General features: G+C 35.6%; 1 protein-coding gene across 2 annotated transcripts in view; it reads left to right on the plus strand.

Moving 5' to 3' along the window:
- Window positions 1-4,486: 4,486 nt before the first annotated feature.
- The window catches only part of LOC110023135 (probable cytosolic oligopeptidase A), a 35,746-nt gene continuing 20,897 nt past the window's right edge, over window positions 4,487-19,335 (plus strand). The window contains exons 1-7 of one of the 2 annotated variants that reach the window (XM_020722401.1): window positions 4,487-4,964; window positions 5,033-5,200; window positions 6,376-6,499; window positions 16,322-16,398; window positions 17,173-17,316; window positions 17,436-17,666; window positions 18,072-18,162. In XM_020722401.1, the coding sequence (XP_020578060.1) occupies window positions 4,599-4,964; window positions 5,033-5,200; window positions 6,376-6,499; window positions 16,322-16,398; window positions 17,173-17,316; window positions 17,436-17,666; window positions 18,072-18,162 (1,201 nt within the window). In that variant the 5' untranslated portion in view covers window positions 4,487-4,598. The remainder of the gene's footprint in view (window positions 4,965-5,032; window positions 5,201-6,375; window positions 6,500-16,321; window positions 16,399-17,172; window positions 17,317-17,435; window positions 17,667-18,071; window positions 18,163-19,335) is intronic. The other variant, XM_020722392.1, reaches the window with a different exon arrangement.

The following is a 19,335-nucleotide window of genomic DNA, read 5'->3' on the forward strand; positions in this document are numbered from 1 at the left end:
TATATATATATATATATATATACATATTAAAAGGGTTAACATAAACCTGCCTCAACAACTTAAAAATAAATAAATGCTTCTTCATAGTATTGTTTCGGTTGGGGCTCTGCTTTACTTACTCTATGACTGAGAGAGGATTCCTCTAAAAGAAAAGATATTATGTTTGTAGTTCGGATGTGCGGATGATATCATGCATCGCATCATGCTATCATGCACATGACATGATGTGATTTACACTGTCGTAATATTCGAGCAGTGAAACCAGAATAATCCTTCCTCCGTTGATGTTCGATCCGGAATAAAAAGATGAATAACATGGAGTGTGCATGAAAAATGTTCGACATAATTAAGCTCTATATTGTGCACAAGCAATAGTCGTAGTAATGGCGGTATTGTGATATTTAGCGACGTCGTCTTGCTAAAATGTAATGTGGGCCATAATGGATGTTGAGTTGGGTCGTCATTGCACAAATGATCATCTGCATAAAGGAACTTCATGCTTCGTCGTTTCTTTTATGAATACTATAAGCACATGTAGACTATCTCCTTCTCTATAATTAACTTTATGATTTAATATAAATTAATTTTGATAATTCAATATTAAAACAGGCTTTAAAAAGAAAGAGAATCCGCAGAAGAGCAGAAGTGAAGATTCAGAAAAAAGGTTATTAAATAGGCTTATATCAGCATTGATCCTGAGGATAGCTAATAGTTCAGAAGTAAAATAGTACGACGAAAGACAGTGCGCCTACAAAAAATCAAGTGGGGCCCACTTATCAAATCAAATATGATTGTCTTAGCTAGAGCAAAGTCAATTGAGTCACGAAGGCGACTGAATTCGAGTCTTTTGGTCACAAAGGAGTCAAAGAAAGACTCAAGCTAACCACTGCAAGAAAGCCAAACAAATGCAGCAACCTACCTTTCGATAGATCTGATATGAGAGAAGATGTAGTCCCGGAATAGCGCCAATCATTCCACGACAGCCCCCGAAGCTCCTCATTAGAGATCAAGAATTAAAAATACGTCAAAGAGTATTATAGTCATTATGCAACCTCTCCTCATTGAAGAGCAAACTACTTGTCAAATTATGGTGTTTCACTCTCTGCTCGGAAGCCCAACGTCGTTCTGCCGACGGAAGTTTCTCATTAGGGATCAAGGGTCGAGATTGGATTAGATTAGCTGAACGACAACGCAGGCCTAGTCTAGCCGACCAAACCAGTCATGTCGACCTAAAGCCAATTGAGCTTAATCAACTAGCAACATCGACTGAGCCCAACTGATCAAATCAACTAGGGACTCTTTTAACCATTAGAAAGTAAATTCACATTCGTCTGACCATGTCAAGCAATCTGCTCGTCAAAGGGTTTGAAGAAGGTAACACATTTATCACCCGATTTTGATTTGAATTGAGTGTTATAATTCCTTGATATTTCAAGGAGATTGATTTTGACTAGGGTTTGAAGTTTCTGGAAATTGGCCTTTATCCCTTCATGTATTAAGAGATATCTTAAGAACTTTCTTGTAATTGCGTCAGACACACATTTGGGTGGGTTAAATTGCATGATATATTTTTTTAGAGTTTCAAAATTTTCTTCTAAATTTTTAATGTGTTGTTTAGATGTTTTAATTTTAACCAATACATCATCTACATGCAATTCTGTGTTTCTTCCTTTCTATTCTGTAAATCACATTCATGAGGCTTTGGTAAGTCGCCCTTATAATATTTTTTGGAGTCTCTACTTCACGTGTAATGTATCTCTAGGTTTTAAAGATAGCTCTCTGTTTTCATTAGTAGATCATTCTTGAAGTAGTCTTTGTTCTGAAAGGCTCGCACTACCAATGCCATATGTCACAAATAAGACTCTCATGTGGGATGGGAGACCCTCAGTGGAGTGGGTTGAGGAAATTCATGAGCCGAGGGTGGTAATCCTCTTTCGTTGAGTTGTTTCATTTATCACAGACTTTTATGGGACCAATCTTAGTAGTATTTCCTTCTATTTAATGTCTCACCCTCTAGGAACGACATTGATTCCTCGAAGTGGGCCCTGATGAGTAGATGTTGCTTGTGCATCGACTTCCAACTTTCACCACCAACACTTCTCTTCGAAGGGTGCCAATCAGATGCCTTTGTATGTGTGAAAGTGAAGTTATACTCTTTTACGGACTGGTCAGCTTCAATAACTCAACCAAATTTTTAGATCGTTGTCGGCTTAAGGATAAGCAGAAGAATTCTTCCTTATGTCTCTGTGCGAGGGCAACATGTTCGACCGTGGGTTTGAGATCCCAGACTCCAATTTTTTCCATCTAAAATAGAGTGATGAAGGTGCATAAAGGTTCACCCTTCCCTTGGTATAGCTAGAGGAGGCCTGCAAGTTTCTTAAGGGTTTCCTTGCGTTGGTGAACTAAATGATGAACATTCTTTAAAAGTCTATGAAAGAGGTCATCACCGATAATGATAGACCATTGAATCATCGAAGGACTGACTCCTTGAACATGGTGAGGAAAAAGTGACATTTGAGTGTGTTATTGAACATTAATAGGCATACCGTCGACTCAAAAGAGGACATACGATAAGCGGTCCTGACCGTCCCTGATAGAGTTATAGTGCCAAGATCTTGAAGTAATCTGTTGGTTCATATTCGAAGATTTGTTGGGAAGAGGCATTCTCAAGCAGTGTGGGTTGCGGTGCTTTCGTACGCTCATGCCAATGATGGTCGAGCAGTGTGGAGTCCACACTATCAAGGTAGCGTGTGTCTCATTCCAGTTCGAGGATAAGAGGATCCTTACAACAGTTAGGAGGCCATTCTTCTGGGTAATAAGATGTCGGTGGTTGTGATAAGTGCCTTCTTTTTAAGGTGAGTGTGCTTCTGAGCGCATCCATCATCTGCTTTTTGAGTTTACTGATTTTTTGAGTCAGAAATTCACAGGTGCGATTCATGTCATTAAGGGCTTCCTGAGGTGAAAGGTGTTCAACTTAAATCACACCTCTTCTTATTTGCAGCATGATTTCATGCTCACCATACCTTTAAGAATGTTAATCCCAAATTTGTCCTTAAAGCACAGCTAAGGTATATAACGTAAATAAGGAGATAAATAAAGAGAGAAAAGAGCGTGAGAGATAGTATTAATGGTATTCCCCTGTTCCCTTCTCATAAAAGTCTCCTTTACATGTTTGTGTTCATACATTTATAGTAAATAAAAATCACATTATTAAACATTGGTAATTGTCATGATTATCATTACAGTAGCCAATTCTTTTCTCGCCTAACCACTGTTTTGCTTGCTCCCTAGCCTACGAGCCGTTCATCAACTTATTCAATCCACCCACTCGATGAAATAAGTTGGATCATCCGCTATGTGCTGAATGTAGTTTTTTGCGCTCATCAGTATCACTACTAGGATGGCGAGCCATTTTGTCAACTTTTTCGGCCCTCTCGGTTTGGTCGGTTGAATCATCCGCTTTGTGCTGTCTGCTATCTTTGTGCTTGTCAAGATTGAGTCCTCGACACGTGTCCCATCCAGAGCCGCCGTATTCGGTTCAATGTACTTTGATTATACATTATAAAAAATTATTTTTTTTTATAAATTTATTATCATCAATTTTTTTATGATGTATAAAAATTAAATAATATTGTTGAATCCTAGGTTGTCAGCTGTGAACACGCCTCAGGAGTTATAGCCAGAAGGAGGAATAGAGAGAGAGAGAGGGAGGGAGAGAGAGAGAGATAGTAATCCTACAAATTTCTATAGTGAAACAAAGAATAATCCTTTTATTTGTTTTTTTTTTGCCTCCCATTTATAGAGACGTATTGTACAATTATAGAAGGGAACAATTAACGAAACCACTATTAACATGATTAATTATGTTAATTTCATACAAAATATGTATGACAATTTGAACTTGGAAATGACGGTAACCAGCTGGTCGATTTGCTTGGGTTCGACTGACTGAGGCGACCGGTTGAATGACGATCGTGCCTAGTTAAGTAAAAGCCGGTCGTTCGACCAGGTGCGATGGGACGCCCTTGTAAGGAGCTCCTAGGCGACTGAGGCTGCGGGCATGATCCGCTGATTTAGCTTATCGTCATAGTATGCAAGTTGAATTTGATCGGGCGGTTAGTCGTTCAATGAACGGTTCAGATCATGCTCTATTAATCTGATGCCTTGATCACCTGACCACCATCCTCGACCGTTAGATTGCTTTGACATTCATATCGACACTTCTACTGTATACAAATATATATATATAAATCTCTAAAATTTAAAATAATTTTTAAATTAATACTACAAAAAAGACTACTAAAAAGGACTTCCATTATTCACTCTAGGGCTTTCAAGTAATAAAAGATTTGCATAATTTGCGGGCACCTTATAGAATTATTTTTGGGAATATCTGATAGATGTAGTCATGTAGATAAATCAGTACATTCGACAAATTAGATTATCTTTACATATTATACTTGTTGAAAGCATGAAAAAAATCTCTTCTTGGACGAGGCAAAGTCCAAAAACATCGCACCCCCATCCGCGCAAATGCAGTTGGGGCTACGTACAACTGATGAACCAGACAAGCTCGCACCTTCGGCCGGTGCGACAAAATGAACCGATCAAGTCTAGCCATTATAAGCGTCACCATGCTAATGGCGAGCTTCGTATCCTTGTCTTGCTCCGCCCCTCTTCTCCGTTCCGCCACGCAAATCCCTCGCCTGTCTAAAACCCTTCCCAAAACCTTCTCCTGCCCCCTCTGGTCTTCGTCCTTCTCCTTCTGCCTCCACCGACCGACAAAGCACACCGTATCTCTTATTTCCGCTGGTTTCTGCACTGTCCCTTCGTCAAAGATGACCTCTTCGGTCGATGACAGCTTGGACTCGAACCCGCTTCTTGGAGACTTCGACTTCCCCCCTTTCGACATCGTCGAGGCGAAGCACGTGCAGCCGGGAATCCGGGAGCTCTTGAGGAGACTCGTAAGAATTTTCTTTTGGGTTTAGGGATAGGGTTTTCGTTGGCTTGTTTGATTGGATTGGTGATGCAGGAGGGCGATCTGGTGGAGCTGGAGAGGACGGTGGAGCCTACATGGCCCAAGTTAGTGGAGCCGCTGGAGAGAATTCTGGATAGGCTGCAGGTTGTGTGGGGCATTGTGAATCATCTTAAGTCGGTGAAGGATTCGTCGGAGCTTCGATCTGCCATTGATGAAGTGCAGGTTCGTTTTGTAGCTGTTTGATTGTAGGATATTAGAATGTGTGGCGTGAAATCTTTTCAAAGGTTTCATTTTGTGGAAACTCTACTTTTGACTTACAAGCTTTTATCTTTGAAAAGGCTATAATCGTCTATCCTTATTTATTATATATGTTTGAGATGCTTTTTGAAGGTTGAAATTGAGGGATTTATTCTTGCAATTTTTTTTGAGAGCAGTGATGTTGACAAACAGTGTGAATATTGAGATCTAAGACCTCTCTAAAGAAATTTTGAAGAAGTACTTTAGAAAAAACACTACTGTAGGAAGCTTTCAATGGATGAGATTGTAGAGGCATTTAAAGTGAGGTTCTAGTTATTGGGAATCATATTGTTGTCCAAGGATTTGATATTATGATTCGACAATATGACATCACATTGACCCACCCACTGCCACCCCCGACGAGATAAAATTTTAACCAAGCAATATCCACAATCATGTGCAACTTTGAAATTATTAATTATGTGTTGAAAGCTTGATCAAATTAGTTTGATTTTTGTGAAATTGTTGCCATTAGGGAGCCTTATACATTATTCGAGACCGAAGTTGTTGCACCAATGGTTAAATTTATTTTCAATTCAGAATCTTTAGTTTATGAGCGAGTGAACTTTATATTTTTACACATTTTTAGTTACAAATCTCACGTGTCTTCTCTTCAACTCACATAAAATCTCCTCACATTAGCCCGCACATGTGCACATACGCATACACTCTTGCTCTCAAATAGGAGCCTCATCAAGTATGCCAAGAGCCCACTCAACAATGTGGATCCATTGTTAGAGACAGAGTTATGTACTCTTGAACTTTGCTTAACCATGTTTGTAGGGTGAAGACTTTCTGGATCCATAAAGTTATTGTTCTTTGTCAAATAACTCTTTGGGGAGAATGAACTAAAAGGGGCCTATGTTTAGCTTACACCAATTGTAAAATCCATTTTCAACCCAAAGTTCAAGCTTATTATGAGTGTCAACCATGTGAAATTTCTACGCTTATATGTGACAATTTAAATCTCACATGCATTAACAACTCTTGTTTCTTCATTAGTTCTTGTGAGTTTTTTCATTATTTTTTTATTTGCTTATTGATTTGGCAGTACTCCAACTAACTTTGTTGTTTCCGCATCTTTTTTTTTTAATAAACAGCCAGATAAGGTTAAGTTCCAACTAAGATTGGGACAAAGTAAACCTATTTATAATGCATTCAAAGCTATTCAGGATTCAGCATCATGGTCATCTCTTTCTGATGCTCATAAACGAATTGTGGAAGGTAAGTATCCTGTCTTTTGCTATTTTGTGTTGTATGAACATATGTTTGTTGAAATGTATTGTGTTTCTACGATGTGCTACTGTCTATTTTATTTATTAATGAACAAATTTTTTTGCTAAAAATACCTTTTGTATAAACTAATGGTTATTTGAGTTCCTTTATTTTACTTCTCTAATTTTTCCTATCCAACCTTTCTTTTGTTATCAATCGAGTCTTGTCAGTTCAAGTTTTTTGTGACTAGTATATGTTGTTTTGATATCAGTTCATAATTTTTATTGTTTTTAAAAAACATGATGCTAAATTTCTGTTAAATCCTTAATTATGAGATGAATTGGTTATGGCATCGATGGATCAGGAAAATAATAGATTTTAAGAATCATTTTGATGGTTATCAGGTTGTTGGAAGATTGTAACAACAATGAATTGAAGAAAACTATGAAAGATATATGCTACTTGTTAAAGAAGATTCAGTTTTACCGAGAGAACAATTATGACTTCTTCAAGGACCTATAACATCACTTTGGGGAAGGATGAACTCTCACCAAACTTTGGGGGGGGGGGGGGGGGGTGCTCCTATCTTCGCCAACAATCTGAATTGTTCGCCAACAATTTGCAAGCACAATAAATCTTTAGTCTCATTTATCAACCAGGTTTAAAAGAGGACAAACAAGTTATATGGGAGTAATATTACTTGGAAATTACTCAACAACTCCAAATAAAAAAAAAAAAAAATAATGGCTAATGAGTTTTAAACTAATGGTATGAATGCCCTAAACAATTAAAAAGATACTATACATTATTACAAGATTATTAGTTTCAATCTAATCTTATACCATGTGAGATATCAATCTTAACAACGAATGACCCAATGGGCTCCATCAATTCTCCCATGGTGAATTAAAAAATAAAAAAAAAACTCATGCTACTCTATCAGAAGCCTTGGAGATAGATGAACTAGCTCTTGATGTATTCATATATTATATATTATGTGATGGTGGATGTTCTTGCAAGGTATAAGATATCAGTGAATGTGGAACGACCCCAGAGTAGCCTTGTTGCTGATAGTTGATAAATTTTACTCTATATAGTGACCAATGGAAAAATTAGAATGATCACTCAAGTTTTAAATTTGCATAATTATTTATTGAGTTATTCTTAGTTTGCGTGGCGATGTGTAAGCTTCAAGGCATTTTAAGATGTAATCCTAAAAATCAATGGATTGCTCAATGCAAGAAGTATTATCTAAAATCAATGTATGAAGTAAGAAATGATATATTAATATCTTAATATTGGATCATTGTGTAAGAAGTCTTATACAAATATCAAAATAAGTTATTATCTCAAAGTAAAAATATAATAATTCAAAATAAGTTCAACACTAAAAGTGTCTCACTCCCCCATTCCTATATCAAGATAGGAACATAACGAGGCTATAAGGTTAAAATTTTTAAATTGAGAAATTCCATTGCTCTCATCACTCAATGGATCTTCATGAGAATCATTTTCATATGAACTGATTTCTCGTCTCATTCTCAATTTGCCTTTTTAGAGACTTTGTTAAATGATTCAACATTATCGTGCTTGCTAAAAATATGCTATATTATTCTTGTTACGCCTCGTTTAACAACCTCATCGTTGTAGTTGTATTTCAAATAGACATATGCATGCCACTCTCATCAATTTTGACTGCAAACTATATTTTCATACTGGTTTTTTCCTATATTTCGTTACCCCTTTCTCCTTACCCATAACCATTTCGAAAGCCCTAAAACGTTATGTTCAATTCAAAAAATTTTTGACATGCAAATGTTTAAAAAAAGAAGAAGCCCTAAATAAACAAAGTAAATGTTTTTAGTTGAGGAAAAAAATGTAGCCCTTCTTATCCTACTGGTTGGGAGCTTATGATCCCAAATAAGAGGACCTAGGTTCAAAGTTTTGCGTATACTATTTTTGTGTGAGTTTGTGATTGAATTCTGTTATAATTCTCCCAGAAAAAGGTTTATTGAAAAAAAAAAAAAAACTAATAATGTTGATGATGTATATATAAGGATCAATAAAGGAAATTGGGGTGTTGTAGGATTAGAGAAAAGGTGAAAAACCTAAGAAATGAAGTTGTTTGAATAGTTGCTGTTTGGGAGGAAAAAGCTATGAAAAAGGGTCCGTGATGAGATTTGTGGTATATATACACCAAGGACGATTTGCTACCTTTTCTCAATCAAACTACATTCACATTACTTGAAGAGAAGATGATACAAAATTTCAAAGACGTAAAACCTTGGGAAGATAATCTCCAATCGAATAAACATCAAAACTAAAAGTGCATCACAAGTCTAAAACAAAATATTGATATCATGGAAACAAAATAACAATAATCTTATTTCTTTCTAAGCAATAAGGTGGCCCTAAGAGCTGGTTGACCCCTTGGGGGTGGGAGAAAGCTTGAACCGGTTTAGAGTTGGATGAGTCAAGGCTGATCCCATCCTCTCATGTGGGTTAAGAGATGCTTGCGTCATTATCCTCTGATAGAGGAGGTTTCATCTTTATTGTCCGAAACTATTGGATCATTATTGTGTGATGACAAATCAATGACACTAGAAAAAAGTATTATAATAATCAGGTTGATCAATCCTGTAAGCATTATCATTGGTTCACTTAACAATTTTGAATGAACTCTCTAGGTCTGAGCTATTCAAATGAATTTGTATGAAATCTCTTATTCTTCAATTTGATCTACATTAAGTCACATTATTTGAAGATCATAACATTTCTATATTTGTTAGCTCGCTTTTAGTATTAGAATTTCCTTGACATTAGTCTTGGCATCAGTACTAAGCTCAGTACTTGGAAGCAACGACACCAACTCTAAAGGTATGATGGGAATCCGTTCGTAGGCAATCTCAAAAGGTCCCGCAGACTGACTAATAGATTTGTTGTGAGCAAATGAAACATGTATCAAAACATGCAAGACCTTTTTTGTGAATATGAACTATCACTGTCATGATCCGGCCTGAAAGTTTGGAATATCAAAAGGGGTGGTTGGATAAAAAAATTTCTTAATTACATATTTTCCAACTTCTTAAATAATGTCTCCTAATATACAAAAGAACTAACTATATCTGTTTTTTGACACCTAAAATGTATCTAAATTTGAAACTTTTTCAAGTTTATAATTGATATAAAAGAAACTTAATATATTTTCCATCTCTTGGAGCTCCCTGACATATGTAGACAATTTTTTTCTATTTTCCATTCAACATGAGGTGATTTTCCTAAAATATTCATCGACTATTCTGTGGTTAGAATTTCAATAGCTAAAGTTTTTTTTTTATTATAATAATTCAAAAAACTAGGAAATAATATGTGGTTGGTACCAAAGTTAACCAACAACAAAGGGAAAATTAAATATTATTACTGAAATCAAATAAGAAATTAGAATCAACCAAAATAGAGATATGGAATTGCAACAAACAAGACACTTAACTCCCACTAGGGTTGAATCAATGGTGGTGGAGGTGGTCAATGAGGATTTGGAAGGTGGCGGGATGGTAAACGAGGTGGTTGGCAAGTAGAAAACGACAAAGTAACAGTTTCCCATGTTTCAGAAAACAAGCATACAATTGAGATTGACATGGAACGACTGTCTTGGATGATGGCAAGAAGAGGAAGGCGGCGGTTGCAACAGTGGAAGTCTTGAGCAACGATGAAAGCAAAGATGGAGGGCTGGAACAATAGCGTTATCAAATATGGAGGGCTAGAACAACATCGACAACGAAGATGAGGGGCTGGAATGACGATGTCAACGAGGATGGAGTGCCATAACAACAGTGACATCAAAGATGGAGGCTGAAATGGTGGGAAGCAGTCAGAACAGGCAGCTGTGCCTGGCGGCTGTAACAGGGAAGGGCGACAAGGATTGATGAGGAACAATGTAGAAGGGTTGAGGGAAGTTAATCACCATCTTGCGAGCGAGATGAAACCAAAGCACCACTCGACGTTTATACAACTCTAGACGAGAAAATAGAGACGTAGACGGTTGTCCCTAACAACACACGACAAAAACTCCTTAAAACACGACAAAAGCAACATAAATAACTCTAGGGTAACTAATAGTGGAATCCCACTTCCATGTATGGAAAGATAACCTGGTCCCTCCTATACCTGGACCGAATCAGTCTAGGAACAGGGATGCGGCAATTGCCACACCAATTGACTCGTGACGCCTCACGTTAGTCTCTCGAGGTTTGGGGAGCTTCAACCAATTCATCGAAATATGAAGTATGGTCGACCATATTGGAGCCTCCAAATTCATGACACTTGAAATAGTTTGTGGCTAGGACTGATTTGAGAGTGCTAGTTGGCTTTATTTGTTCTCATGCTTAACTAGTTTCTCCTTAGGTGGGGTCAATTTAGATGTTTTGCTAGGTGTACTTTTGTTGCTTGATATTGTTGTGAAATTCTGTTTGTGAGATGTGGTGGTCACTCAATGATATTTCTACACCTTTAAAGTTAGGATTTGGACATTCTGTAATGTCCGATAGGGCTGTAACTGAACCACATTGCTAATGGAGAATCTCAATCTCCTTAAATGTTGAGCTATGATTTTTTTCTTGGGCTCCACCAGCCTACATTTCAACATAAGCTTCTCAAACATTGTTGTGTACTCATCTATTGAGAGATCTTGTTGCAACAACTGATGAAATCTATAGAACATATCCCGTCTATAATGAATTGGTAGATATTAGTGTTACATCTCTCATTTCATCTTGGACCACATATTGATTTTATTTTTTTCCTTCCTGATATCGAAGAAGTTTCAGATTCTCTCACTACAGAGATGTACCCATTCTTTAACCAAATGACGACTAGCTTTAACATTCTGTTCGGTCGGACGTCATATTATTCAAAGACACGTTTCATTGCGTGGAACTACTCAATGAATTCTTCTAGATCCTTACGACCGTCAAAATCCGGTAAATCTACATTTACATCGTAGTACTCAAGGAACATGTTATGAATATTTAATGCCAAATCTTCGAGGTAGCATTACTTTATCTTTTCGATCTAACAAATCACTATTGTGGCTACAAGTGACCCTTACAGATTGCCTCTTCTCGAAAGCGGCAAATCTTTGTTGTAGTAGTAGGATTTTTAAAGAAAGTTCATGGACATCCTTTTACAAATTTCTCATAAACGACATTTTGTCATTTCCTCCAGATCAAGTTTTCGACAATTGTTATCTCGGTGGCGTGGCTAGGGCTTATGTTCGGGAGGTAAAAGAGAATATATGAGCTGATTTAGGGTATATAATGAAAATTTTGGGTGGTAGATTTGAATAATCGGCTAGAGAGTGATGCTTTTTCTGTAACCCTAGGGTATCACTAAGATTAGGCTAGCTATGATACCAAATAATACTGAAATTTTCCAATCACAATGAGAAAAACAAATATTATTACTAAAATCAAACAATAAATTACAATTAACCAAAACAAAAATATGAAATTGCATCAAACACGACACTAATTTCTACTATGATTGAATCAAGGGGTGGTGGAGGTGGTCGGTGAAGGTTTGTAAGATGGTGAGATGGTGGACAAGGTGGTTAGCAAGCATAAAACAACAAGACAATGATTTTCTAGATTCTCGACAGTAAAAGTATGTAGTAGAAATCGACGTGGAACGATTGTCCCGGATGATGCGGCAAGAGGAAGATGGCGGCTACAAGGGTGAGGGCTAGAACATCAATGACAACAAAGATGGAGGGTTGGAACAACAACGACAGTGAAGATGGAGGGCTAGAACTAGGGCTGTCAATTTGGCTCGTTGTTCGTGAACAGCTCGTGTTCGGCTCGTTAAGCAGCTCGTGTTCGGCTCGTTCGTTAAGCCTAACGAGCCGAACACGAACAAATTTTTAAGCTTAAAATGTAAACGAGCCGAACACGAACAACAGTTTGTTCGCTCGTGTTCGGCTCGAAATGACTTGAAAAAAAAACTATATAACTTTTTATATAATAATATATTGCATATATTATTTATATAATAATATGTTATATATATTTATGTCTAAGTTTAAATCATAACACCTCATGTGGCAATGTGGTTAGTGTTCAAATATTTAAATCGAGCCGAACACGAACACACTGTTCACGAGCCGATTTCGAACACGAGCCGATTTCGAACACGAGCTATTTCGAACGAGCCGAACACGAGCCAAGCCTGAGCTCGCTCAAGCTCGGCTCGTTTACAGCCCTAGCTAGAACAAAAATGGCAACATGGATGGAGGGCTGGAACAACAACGACAGTGAAGATGGAGGGCTAGAACAAAAATGACAGCAAGGATGGAGGGCTGGAACAATGATGGAAGCAAAGAGGGAGGGCTGAAATAATAGGAAGCTACAGGATAACAACAGACAGCTATTGGCAGCTGCTATAGTGAAGCGCGATGGGTGTCGATGTTGGAAGGATGCAAAAGGATTGAGGAAAGATAATCACTTTTTCAGGTGCGAGATACAATCAAAGCCCAACTTGTCCCTTGGATACAATTCTAGACGTGAAAACAAAGACGTCGATGCCTATCCTGAACAACACACAACAAAAACTCCCTCTAAAACACAACAAAGAAAATCTAAATAGTTTTAGGACAACTAGGAGTTGATCCCACTCCCACTAGGGGGTAATTCCATGCCTGAAAGGACCATCCGGTCCCTCCTATGCCTAGGCCAAACTTGTCTAGGAACGGGGACACGACAATTGCCATGCCAATTGGCACACGGCGCCCCACATCAGTTGGAGTAAAACAATATATGTTAATTTGTTATGAAAGGTAAAGCACAATAACAAATACTTTAGTTTTCTTGTTACAATTTTCATAACTCATCTTATTTTATTATATAGTACACCCGTTTCAGCTTGTCACCATCAATGTGTACCAAAAATGCACATCTTTTCTAGAATATTTTCCAAAACTAACCTAAAAAGATAGATTGCTATGTTCTTTTTCATTTATATGCACAATTACATTGCTTTACCAGTTAATACCATAATAGAGTGACAACTTTCAAACACATACACACAATAACATGTACATCTACATATCATATTTGTCTTTTTTACTTCAAACATTTGAATTAATTAAGTCATGTGCTAACGCGATAACCATCTAAGCTATGAAAATTTGCAAATGGAGAAAGAAAACTTTGTCAGAATTGAAACGTATCTACTGCATTGTTATTCTAAGAGAAATATTAGTCGCTGTTTGGTGGCAGGATTTGAGCAGCTTTAAGCTGTATTTAATCGTTGTTTGTTGGCAACATATGAGGCAAGTTTTATATTAAATTCTGCAAAACAACAATACGGACAACTTTAAATGCTATAGGAGTTAAATCCCGTCTCTCCATTTTACCTTAATTATTAGATCTAGTAAATCCCATTGGGAAGGATTTACAGGATTTAGAAGAGCTGAAGTGTGAGAAACAAGGTGGGAGGAAGGAAGAGAAAGGTGGGTTAGTCGGGCAGGAGAGCAAAAATGTGAAAATAAGTTTCCGAATTTAATATAACTTTTAGATTAAATTGGGACATTTACATACATAGCATACATTCTTATGTATTACGTATCTCACACCTAAATTTTTATAATTACACACATAACACTCAAATCTTTAATATCATATAAAAGATAGTACTATTACCACTTTTTAAAAACAAAATTATTTTCATTCATAAGTTTAAACTACGAAAGTGTTATTTATGCAAATGTAATAGTTTTGGTGTGGGATATGTAAATACATGAGAATTGTATGCTTCGTATGTAAATTTAGTTTAATTAATTCCCAATAAATGTATTATCAAGTTAATTATAACTATACAAACTTATGTATTATTGTTTTATACTTAATTAAAGAATTAAACATTAAAATATAATTAATTTTAAAAGCTTTAATCAATTATTAATTAATCTAAAAAACAAGTAGTCATTTATTAATTAATGAATAAGACTATTGCTCTATAAATAATTAGTTTAATAAATTTTTATACGTTGTTAATTAATTGCCAACTTAAAAGTCAATGATAATGTTTTTTTAATCAACATTTATTCTAAAAAGTTAATTATAATTGAGAGTATGTTTTAATTATTAATTTGTGCTCCACATTAAAAATTTTGTTCGGCTCCGCCCTTACTCTAAATTACTTATTTGCATCACATTTAGATTCATAGATACATCGTTATTCTTAGTTTTTCAATGCATATTTTGTTCCTACTATAGTTTTTAAGTTACTTAAACTTGGCTTCTCTTCTTATTATATTTGTTATCATTCCTATATTATAATGAAATTTAAAATTTATTATTTTAGTATCAATTTACTAGTTTATTTAAAGGCTTTCTTATCATAAATCATCAATTTTATGTAGTATTAATATTCAAGAAACAAATATGCTTATATTATTTAGACAAAAGCTTCCAATTCAACTTGCATACATTGATATCCTCCTTATTCTAAAGCGAGGGTTTAGAACCTTCATATGAAAATTTAATAAAATTATTTTAACCATACTAACACATCTAAATTTAGGGTTTGTATGTCGGAAGTACTAGCATGCATGGAGCTAATTTGGCTTTCAAATGGCTTAAAAAGAAAATTTTCAAAAGTTTTTGAGTTGGCATACATATCTCGAACTCCTTTATTTTCTTCTGATTTTGAACTACCATAAAAAATCCCTAAAATTTTTACAATGATCAGGTCAAATTCATAAATCTAAAATTTGTGAATATCGAAATAATTTAGCTTGAAATTATCTATTTTAGATTAGGAAGTAGGAAGGAAAAAAACCTAGTTTCAGCAGTATTTTTTTTACCTAATTTTCAGCAGTATTTATATTTATATTAGTCCTGATCATTTCAGGGGAAAATTTTTCATAGTTAAACGTAGGGTTTAGGACCTTTATATGAAAATTTAATAAAAACATATTTTGCTATATATATATATATATATATATATATATAAACCCAATTTTTTTTTAATTAGCCAGCACATCTAAATTTAGGGCTTCTATGTAGGAAGCACTAACAGGCAGAAAACTAATTTGGCTTTCAATTGGCTTAAAAGGAAAATTTTCAAAAGTTTTTGTGTTGGCATACATATCTCAAACTCCTTTTTTTTTTTCTTCGGATTTTTAACTACCATATAAAATCCCTAAAATTTTAACTATAATTAGGTGAAATTCATAAATTTAGTATCTGTGAATGTTGAAATAATTTAGCATGAAATCATCTGTTTTAGATTAGGAGAAAGGAAGAATAAAACCCAAGTTTCAACATCAAATCGAATAGGGTTCAATTCTTGCTGTGGAACAAGTCTTTGTTCTTGTTTAGATGCTCCTCTCATGCTGCTTGGCCATACATTCTGCTCCTGCGATCTGACTCCCATATTTGCTTGTGCGTTCGCCTGTGCTCGCCCTCTATCTCTCTCTCGTTTTCGCTTTCTCACTTGTCCTCCTGTCAATCACTTGCTCTCTCTTTCTCGCTCAACTAAGGGCATCTAGCCATTGGTCATTCTCTACATTAAGTGGCATGCGTGCCCTTTAGGATAAATTGACATGTTTATCAGGTGGTGTTAGTTTTTTCTTATAATAATGTCTATTGTTACATTATCTAATTTTATAAAATTTGATTTATTTTATGTTTAATTTAATTTTAATTGTTTATTGATTTAATCTGTTTTGTTAATTGATTTATTTAATTCATTTAAAGTAATTTGATATTAAAATTATATATAGAAAAAGTTTTTTCATTACAATCACAAGGTTCACAATTTTTCCTCCTGCAGCGCAAGTTAAGGAAGCTGTTCTTAATGGTGTTGCTCTTGAAGATCAACTACGGGAGAAATTCAACGAAATTGAGCAGGTGCATATCTGAAATCATTTTGCCGTTCATTTTTTTCTGCAAGACCTTGTAGTTCCTTACATAGCTGTTGGTTTTTTGTTACCTTAATCAATTTGAAACAGTTTTTTGAGGCTTTGAATCACTGTCGCTTTGTCTTGGTTGAGGAATTGGTGACAATTCATAAGGGGGAACAAAATCTAAGGATTGCTTAAAGTTCAAAGGATTGATTTATGTCTAGATGGGAGTAAAATGCTTATATAAATATCAGAAATATGCTCATGCATTCCTTTCTTTAAAAAAATTTATGTTCTTTAAGTTTCATGGCAGAATCTTTTTGTGGGTGATGAGAAATGAAATTCAAATTTTGTCTCATGCCTAGAACTCAGCATTATATGGGCAAGAGGGATATAATTTTTCAATAGAGTTGATTGACTTGCTGATGGAATGTGGTGCTAGAGATGGTGAAGCGATGATGCCTTAATTTTCTTAAATAGAGTTTCATACTTTAAATGTCCTTTTTGAATGCCATCAATTAATTTCTATTTTTAAGAGTAATATGAAGTTTTAATGCTTAATCTAATTCTTATGTTAAATTCTTATTCAGTGATAGTATACTTATCGTGAATTTTTTGGCTGCTAATCCATCTGATGTGAATACAAGTGTAGATAATATGAATCTCCGTATCACTTTAAACCAGCAGATGCACATTTTTTAGTGTTTGAACTAATTGTTTTTATGGAAATCATTTCCTCGTGGCTTTCAGCTGTTATCAAAATCATATCATGAACTTGCAGGAACTTGAGAAGCTATCCCAAAAATTTAGTGAAAATGTCTTGGACGCTACCAAGAAGTTTGAAAAGTTAATGACAGATATAAATGAACTTGAAGGGTTGCCTGCTACGGCTCTTGGTCTATTTGCACAGACAGCCCGTACCAAGGTATCCCTTATTAGTTTTTATACGAAGAACTTTTAATATCTGAAAAGTTCCCTATTTTGTGGTCTGCTATATTTGCGGATATAATCATCTGTCTTATGATTGTGAGGATGCCACATCAGGGCCATGAAAATGCTTCTGCAGAAAGCGGACCTTGGATTATAACATTAGATTATCCAAGCTTTTCTGCTGTATTGCAACATGCTCAAAATCGAACTTTGCGTGAAGAAGTATATCGTGCTCATATATCTCGTGCCTCTCAAGGAGATTTGGATAATACTCCTATTATTGATCAAATTTTGAAGCTAAGGTTGGAGAAAGCTAAGCTACTTGGATATAATAATTTTGCTGAGGTAACATGTTCTTGTCTTTAGTTTTATCTCCTGTTAAGTTGGTCTGGTTTAAAGCTGAAGTAAGTTTAATATTTGCTTAAATAGTTTGTTTCATACTGGTTTACTTGCTGTTGTTTCAATTCGTTGGAAAATTATTTCAAGTGATTGTCAAGAAAAGTTGATTTGATATGCTCAATCAGGCTAAACTGAATTTGTTATAGCCCACTTTCTGATTTTGTTGTAATTGGTTTGAGAGAGAGAGAGAGGGAGATTTGAGCTGAGGTAAATTGGTTCAGTTCAGCCCTGACACTCTAAGAACAGCCTTATTTTTTTAGCTCAATTTAATAATATTTTTTTTGTTTTGTTTTGTTTTGCGTTGTTCTGATAGCTTCAAACTTGAATACTTTTCTTTTGTTTTTATTCCAGGTAAGCATGTCAATGAAGATGGCCACAGTTCAATCAGCAGAAAATCTCATTGAAAAGCTGCGAAATGCATCTTGGGATCCTGCAGTTAAAGGTGAATGACATATTTATCAATATCCTAGAGTATGATGACAATAGCTTGCAAGAAGAAAGATATTAAAAATCAAGCACTCGATTGAATTTTTAGCTTGTTTACTAGCTTTATACAAACAGAAATCAAATATACATTAGGTTTTTAATTTATATAAAAATTAAGTATTCGTTTAAACTTTTAGTCAATTTAAATAAAATAAAAAAGTCAAGTACGAACTAAAGATGAATATTAAAAAATTTAAGCAAGCGTGAAAGCTTGGCTAAGGCTCGAACTGAACATTAACAACTTATGATTTGACCAAGTCAAATCTAATCCATGACATACTTGACTTGACTCGGCCCGATTACAACCCTTAGATCAACATTCTGACATGCCGGCTCTGTCAACTACTGCATATATACCGGTCCGAAAGAACTGGTCTTGACCGACTAGACCCAATAAACCCAATATATGGGGGTGGAAACACTAGGAGCCATCATTGGATGATTCCAGTGTTTGAGTGGGGGCCACACAACCCTTAATCACGTACACTATAAGGAGAATTAAAGGGTGTTTTTGGAGAAAAGTTTGAGAGGACCTTGGGGGTATTTATTAAGGCTAAGTGGCTAAGGTTTTATTTTTATTTTTGTTTCCTGCAATTTTCTCTTTTGTTTGTTTACTCCTAGTAGCTTCTAGGGTTTGTTGAGAGCTGATCTACCTCTCAAATCGTAGATCACTCTTGTATCGTATTTATTTGCTTGGATACTAGTAAAATTAGCCCTAATCTAGGTTTTTTCGCTGACTACTTGCAATTTCTTTGTTATTTTCGACTATAAGGCTTATCAAATTGGTATCAGAGCAAGATCTTGGAGAGATGACAACAAAGAACTTTGATGCATTAAAAGAAAGAGTGGAAGGGGAAGTAGGCCAAATCAAATTTAGGATGGAGGAAAGGTTCTCCAAAATGGATGATAGGTTTTCATCTATGGAAAACCAATTCAGGAGCTCAGAGGAGGTGATATGGAGGCTTATTGAGGTGCAACCCAAGACCCGGCCTATGGGTGAATTTGAACCAAGGATCGACTGAAGGATCCTTGGCTAAGTCAAAAGGACAAGAGATCAAACGAGAGGAGCATGAGGAGGAAACCATCCATCATCAAGAACTTTCTCCGATGACTCTGGTTGGGGGGGGGG

Source organism: Phalaenopsis equestris, unplaced genomic scaffold, assembly GCF_001263595.1.
Source record: "Phalaenopsis equestris unplaced genomic scaffold, ASM126359v1 Scaffold000002, whole genome shotgun sequence".
NCBI classification, from domain to species: domain Eukaryota; kingdom Viridiplantae; phylum Streptophyta; class Magnoliopsida; order Asparagales; family Orchidaceae; genus Phalaenopsis; species Phalaenopsis equestris.